Source organism: Stylophora pistillata, chromosome 6 (genome assembly GCF_964205215.1).
Source record: "Stylophora pistillata chromosome 6, jaStyPist1.2, whole genome shotgun sequence".
NCBI classification, from domain to species: domain Eukaryota; kingdom Metazoa; phylum Cnidaria; class Anthozoa; order Scleractinia; family Pocilloporidae; genus Stylophora; species Stylophora pistillata.
Genome location: NC_142524.1, coordinates 11,807,075 through 11,814,574, shown reverse-complemented (window position 1 = coordinate 11,814,574; position 7,500 = coordinate 11,807,075). Strand labels below are relative to the sequence as shown.

The 7,500-nt window shown below is 38.7% G+C and overlaps 1 protein-coding gene and 2 pseudogenes across 1 annotated transcript in view; 2 read left to right on the top strand and 1 right to left on the bottom strand.

Moving 5' to 3' along the window:
- Positions 1-1,466, bottom strand: part of LOC148728262 (uncharacterized) — a 2,815-nt pseudogene extending 1,349 nt beyond the window's left edge.
- A 91-nt stretch (positions 1,467-1,557) lies between these two features.
- LOC111339621 (histidine N-acetyltransferase-like) lies at positions 1,558-4,847 on the top strand (annotated as a pseudogene).
- Positions 4,848-5,812: 965 nt separating this feature from the next.
- The window catches only part of LOC148728261 (histidine N-acetyltransferase-like), a 1,727-nt gene continuing 39 nt past the window's right edge, over positions 5,813-7,500 (top strand). Inside the window, exon 1 of the mRNA XM_088762820.1 lies at positions 5,813-7,500. This exon is cut by the window's right edge and continues 39 nt beyond it. Within this exon, the coding sequence (XP_088618946.1) occupies positions 6,363-7,304 (942 nt within the window). The 5' untranslated portion in view covers positions 5,813-6,362 and the 3' untranslated portion in view covers positions 7,305-7,500.

Below are 7,500 nucleotides of genomic sequence, written 5' to 3'. Positions count from 1 at the left end.
AAAACTGATTCTAGAGTTTAACTCACCATTAGTGCTATGTACAAATCTAATACTACATGACGAAAAACATGCATCCTTTGCTGTCTCAGTACTCATCCACAAAATAGGGACTTTAAGCAGTCAGGACGGAAACGCCACGGAAGACGTCGTTTAAAATATGAGTTTCTACTCTTAGTTAGAATTTCGAAAATGGCTGCATGTGTTTACCGTCTCATAGGGCGCCAGACCTCAAACTCAACATATCGCATAAAAGAAGCGTTGAGTTCCAAATGCAAATTAAAATAATTTGCCGCCGCGGTTCCCCTTCGCAGACGACGCAAATTTTGGTGATTTCACGTTGTTGTTTTGCAGAGGACGGCTAAGAAATGTACAAAGTTTTAGAAAGCACGTGCTGGGCTATTGTTCTACCAATTAGATCTATCGTTTTTCCACGTTCTCATTGCCGTAGCCGTCGTGGTTTGCTTAAAGTCCCTAGTGAGGGGAGGGGAGGGGAGGGGAGGGGGCATTTATTTGAAGGGGTACTTATTTTAAATTTTTGGTCGATAGGAGGGGCACTTATTTGAAGGGGGCGCTAATTCGAGGATTTACGGGGGTGACACCTCAATTCAGTTTCAAATTTGGGGGCTTAAATAAGGGGAGGCATTATAGCAGAACGATGCAAATAATCGTATTAGCTTACAAACTGGTCTATACAAATTGGCAATTAAACCATTTGGCGCAACAAATGATTGAAACTTTATGGCACGTACCCTTTTGTGCCCATTGGGTACACGCTGGTTTTCTCCTGGGAGACAAATTGGGCGAACTGTCAAGTCTACAAACCCCTAGCAATTCTGAAGAGCTGTTCCCTTTCCATGGACAGCAAGAGCAAAGTCTTCCAGATGTTGGCTACTCAGCCAGGATTGATCGAGATCTCTGAACAAGTATCCATGGTTTGTGTAAATAAAGCTGATCACCTCGTTTAAGATTAAGCTCAGCTTGGGCACTGAACGACCAAAGCGAGGAATCATATCCGAGAGACGAAATGGGTAAGAAAAAAGTTTCAATAAAATCAACAGTCCTTTCGTTCCTGAACATACCGTGCCATTGGCACAAGAAAACATGTCTGGAATTGCTAATGCCCGAAGAAGGAGAGGCAATCCTGTGATGCCAAACCTGAGCTCGGCTGCAAACTCTTCAGGAGAAATGGCGTCAAAAACATCGTCAATCCTTTCATACTGCTTGTAAGGATGTTGCCTTCTCATCGTTGTGATTTCATAAATCGCCAGGAAATCTTCTTCGTCAATCTCTTCATCTCTAAGGAGGTAAACGGATGCTTCTAGGATAGTTTTTTGGCTAAACATGGCGAGATTGTTACAGTAAAACCCTCGCACTCGAATCGGTACATTTGTTTACAATCTAAAGTTACAATTTTCGTCACGACTACGAGTACGAGATACTAGTGCCAGATCTAGCGCGGTTAAAACTCGTTCTCGTTCTCGCACTCGAATCTGAAGCTCTCTATTTAATGTCCTTTTGAGTCGTCCCTTTTAACCGCGACCCGCCCGACACCCACAAATGAATACAGTAATTTTAACATTTCGAATCGCCACGGCTGACGACTTCGATGAGATAGTGAAACTTTCGGAGGGAATTTACGCAGGACATGATTATCTTCCGCTGACATTCCACCAGTGGCTTCAGAGAGACAATATAGTCATCATACTTGCCTAATGTGGCGGCAAACTCGTCGGATTGGAGGCGTACTTCGTAGTGGATGATGGCCGTACTTTGATTCATCGAGCAGGACGCATTCATCCAGATTACCGCGGTCAAGGTATTTTTAAAAAGCTCACTGGACACTCCACTAAACACGCAAAAGATTGGTTCCCTAATCTACAAAGGGAGCGACTTATTACCAGCAATAACAATAAAATTCTGGATCGGAGAAAACTTCTCGAGTTGCACATGGAAGCATATCACATCGGGAGGGAATTCTGTGGCAAACCTAAGGCAAAAGCCTTAAAAAATTCGGTGGAGATAACGACATGTGCACCAGATTATTTCGCCAATATTATTGAATCTTTACCAGCCAGGCTGTTCACAAAAAACCCTATTTTCCTTAGTAACTGGTGCCCTTTCGACCGACTTCGGTTCAACGTCTATCACATACTACAAGAAAGTACTGAGATTTTTGTGGAGAAATGTGGTGATGATGTTATTCCTAATTCGCTGAGTGTTGGCACGCTTTCCCCGAGAGTGAAATACACACATTGGATCGCTGTGGTGTACACAGACTCTCCAGATCTTTTTCAAGCTCACATCGGACATCAATTCAAGCGTGCTTGTGAATTGATTAACGATGATTTTGTTTTCATTTCGATGCAAGACAAGATATTTAGTTCGTTCGTAAGAATTACCGTGAAGGACCAGGTACAGTTGAAAACATGTGACCAATACCATGATAAGATCGTAAAGATTTATGAAAAGGACATAACCGTAAAAACGCACCTTTAAAGCAAGGGGTCGGAAAAATGGGTCAGGGTCAACTCGCCACCACTCAGAGTCAAATCGCCACCGGTGGCGATTTGAATCAAACGTTATGCAAAGCCTCTCCAGTGAAACTTATATCAAATGAAATTTACAGAAAAACTATGCAGGGAGGAGGTAACCATTGGAATTAAAATTAAAACTTGTATCATTAGAGAGTTGATCTTAATGTCTCTTGTTAGATCCAAGGCTACTGTTGCAAATGCTATTCAGACTTTGATATCGATAGTACCGGTAATCCCTTATTTTTTTCCTGAACTGAGTCAACTTTCTGGTTTTATTTCTCTTAGAATCTTGTTTCTTAACTTCATTAGATGAGCTTAATTTATGGTAAAGATTGAACCAGTTTGCTGCTACCATTTTGTTTCTGCTTGCATTGCTTGAACTGCTTGTAGCAGTTCCATCATTTTTAATTGCCAGGATTGGTTTGTCAAAGTTTTAAATATTTGTATTCATAGCCTTCCTTATTTCCAAGTTCATCCATAATCTGAGAATTAGTTACCTCTGATTACCTTTCTTCTTTTGATATGGTTATCAAGAGTACATCTTGTCTCCCATATGTAAACAATGTTATCAACCAATTTTTAAATATTTGTATTCATTTGTATTCAAAAGCAAATAACAAATTTCAAATGAGATGCCTACTGATATCAGGAATACATGAGATGTACAGAAGTTATGTGGCAACTCAAAATGGGTTTTTAAGCAGTTCTAAGTTTTTAGAGATTTTTACCAGTTACTAATAGAAATGAGATTTTTAACGTGGCTTTACTTTTATTATATTTTTATAATTGTCACCTTGCTAAACAGTTTATTCTGCAGTTCAAATTTTTTTTGAGATTTTTTTCTTGTCACTTGATAGATCATATATCAAATTTTTTTATGTAGTTTTAGCTTCAATATATTGTAATTGTCTTATAGAATGATTCCACACAAACATAAGAACTGTAATTCACTCCACCATTTATTATTTTCAACTGTTAGGTTGCATAAAAATCACACGACCAAATAGCTCTCAAGACAAGCAAACAAGATTAAAAATGAGATAAAATTTCACATATTAGGAAATAGGAAAGTAATCATAATTGTATTATGAAACAGAGCCCCTATAGATACCAGCCTTCAAGCTGAATGGGCTACCCTGTCTAAATAGAGTTTTGCAGATAAACAAGATGATGATCCGAGATGCCAGGATCCAAAATACCAGCCTTGTTATAGCCCATCGTAGGACCTGTGATTATCAAATCTATTGAGGACCTTTAGTTCTAAGTTATTCTGGTACGGTTACTTAAAATGATATTGGAGTAGCCAAAGCTAGATGACAACCTTGGAATAGTTTTCCTGTTGTCAGGAGTTCCCTGTTCCAGATCAGAGATAGATAGCACATTTGGGTTGAAATCTATCTGTACAACATTTTCCCTTTTGATTCAGATCCTATTCAGCAGTCTTTGTTGTGGAATCTCTACAGACTCCACAGGACTGTAAACAACCTTCTTTTCAAACATATTTATTTTCAACGAACACTGCCGACATTCTAACAATTTCTCATTACAACAGCTCAAATATTCCAACAATCTGTAACAATCTAAAGCCCCATCTACACGAGCAATTTTTATATGGCAATTTTTATGTGGCAATTTTTATTTGCCTGTGTAGATGATGAAAAATGACCAATTTTTATGTGACAATTGCATTTGCTGAAAAGCTGGCATGTTAGTTTTTATGTGGCAAGTAAAAATTGCCACATAAAAAAATTGTCCAGGTAGATGAGATGCCACATAAAATGTGACAAACGCGCCTACAGCTGTAACACGTCTGGCACGTCTTCTGACTTTCGCCATCTTGCTTTTTTCCTTTCCATGAGCATCTCCGCTGCGCAAAATTATTAGTGACGCAAATTAACGACAAATATTTGTCGAGCCATCTACACAGGCAAATAAAAATTGCCACATACAGTTACCACAAGAATTGCTCGACGTGTAGACGGGGCTTAACAGTCTTATACAGTATTCATAGTTTGCCTCACATAACTACCTGCTGGTATTTTTCCTATAATCATAAGTGTAATATTCTTTATACAAAAACACAATGGATTTTGATAACAGTTTTTATAATTTAAAAATCCAACCTCTTTTACAAAACGATGCTCATATTCTCTACATGTGCATGTCCATAACATGTAATACCGCTGATCATTACAATGAGTACAGTAAAATCCCAAGCCAAACTCTTGTAATACATCTATATTTAATTCTTATTACCCAACAGCATGTTTTATGTTCATTATTAGGTGGAATAAATGCGTGCATACAGACTTTGTTTACAATGTTATGAAATATGTCCCACTCTCTAATGTAATCAATAACAATGTGGTGACATAATTAATATTTACTAGGGCATTTAATTCATGACTTAATTCGTAACTAATATTCCCTGACAGTCTTTGTATAGAACTGAGAGGATGATACAAGTAGCTGATCATTGATGATTGAGACTGCATTGTTACATTTAATTATAATAGCTTCTAATTCTGGGGTATCCTTCTTTGGATCTTGATTGACAGCTAGACTTTCTTGAAAACTAAAACCTCCTTGGGATTGTGATTTATCTTTCCATACAAAGTCGAATCTTGTTAATTAAGGGAATCATTCCCAGTACATCAAATCGCACTTCTTTCAATAGGAGATGGAATTTCAAACCTATTCTCTCTGCTGTGCCATGCTTATGCTTAGCAAAACTGGGGTATAGCAAGGCTTCAAGGAAGATCAACAGTCTGTTTATTTCGTTTGATTCAAGTTGTGTTTAAATGCTGATAAGGTTAATGGACTTAATATGCACAAATGTGAATTCGCACTTACCGCTTTTCTCTGTGTTTCTGGGACTAACCCCGTGACTCAAGGGCGGGACGTATCAAAAATATCAAAAGATATCAAAAATAAGCCTAGTATAAAACTATTCAAAACAGCTATGAAAAAGCATTTTATAAGCTCATATAAAAACCTGGACAACTTTGAAACAATATTAAGCAATAGCACATTATCTAATTTTAATTTTTTATAAATTAATTTTATCTTTCTGAATATTTTTAATATATCCTGCTATTTCTATCATAGAATTTTGTAATTATTTATATATTTATTTATTTATCAGTTTTTTGTAATGCTGTATAATCTAGTTAGAGGGCCACAGGTTTGTCAGCTTTTCAGCTGTTACGTGTCCCCCTCTATAAATAAAGTCCTTACTTACTTACTTACTTACTTACGTGACCTGTTAAATAAGGAAGACAGGAAAATAGGTTATACAATATGGCGTTGATAAGTCATGGTGATTGTCCAGCAAAACATCAACTGACATAAATTAATTCAATGAGGGTCAAACGAACTTCCCGTACCAAGTTTCCCCCATGGACAAAGGCAATGTCATAAAGCGCAAAGAGAAGAAAGCAGAGGATTGCACGGATGGCGCGATATCGGCGCAAACCGAAATCACCAGCGATTTCAACCGATATGGGATGCGATGACACCTGAGAAACCTTGTATGTGTCATTTACAATCGAACGATTGGTGGACATGCCACGCCAGATAGATATTTAATATTTAGCACGATAGCTAGCTGTTGGTCGTAATTGTTCTTTGCAGCTACATTATGCTACACCAGTTTAAAAAAATCAAAATTACCGTTTAAGTGATCTCTGGATTTGGGGTGCTATTTCTACATGTCCAAAGTGGTCTTGATCTCAGATTTTGCCAGTGATCCCTGATCCCATGGCTTTGATACCCGATCCCAGGCTCCTCCCCATTGATTCCTAATTAGCTCCACGAACTCACCCTGCAATGGATGCTTTACCCTTAACATTGCGAGCCGCTAAGGCTGACGACTTCGATGAAATAGTGAAACTTTCAGCGGGAATTTACGCAGGACATGATTACCTTCCGTTGACATTCCACCAGTGGCTTCAAAGAGACAACATAGCCATCATACTTGCCTTTTGTGGCAGCAAACTCGTCGGATTGGAGGCGTACTTCGTAGTAGATGATGGCCGCACTTTGATTTATCGAGCGGGACGCACTCATCCAGATTATCGAGGTCACGGTATTTTGAAAAATTTCGATGAATACTTTACTAAACACACCAAAGATCGTTTTCCCAATCTAAAAAGAAAGCGGATTGCTACCTCCAACAACACTGAAACTCCGACGGATCGGTGGAAACTTCTCGAGTTGCAAATAGAAGCATATCACGTACGGAAGGAATTATGCGGCAAACCAATAATAACCTTGAAAAAATCGGTGGAGATCAAGACGTGTTCAACTGAATATTTCGCAAATATTATTGAATCTTTGCCAGCCAGGTTGTTTGGAAGAAACGCGGCTGTTTTCCTCAGTAACTGGTGCCCTTTCGACCGACTTCGGTCCAACGTCGACCACATTCTACAAGAAAGTACCGAGGTTTATGTGGAGAAATGTGGTGATGATGTTATACCTAATTCGCTGAGTGTTGGCACGCTTTCCCCGACAGTGAAATACATGCAATGGATCGCTGTGGTTTACGCAGACTCTCCAGATCTTTTTCACGCTCATATCGTACATCAACTCAAGCGTGCTTGTGAATTGATTAACGATGACTTCGTTTTCATTTCGATGCAAGACAATAGATTTAGTTCGCTCGTAAGGATTATCATGAAGGACCGACTACAGCTGAAAACGGTTGACTTCTTTCATAACAAGACGATGAAAGTCTTTGAGATAGACATAACTGCAAAATCCCACCTTTAAGTTACCCCATCTTCACCCTTATTATCCTACAGGCGTCCCAAGCTCACGCTTCAAGGAAAAGTGAAGGATTATTTCATGAAAGCGTCACGCGTTGTGTGACGCAGTTTTTCAAGAGACAGTGGTGACTTTTTATAATGGTGACACTGCGGTAATTTTGATTGTGGATTAGCCGGAGCATTTTCAGGCTCTTGAACTT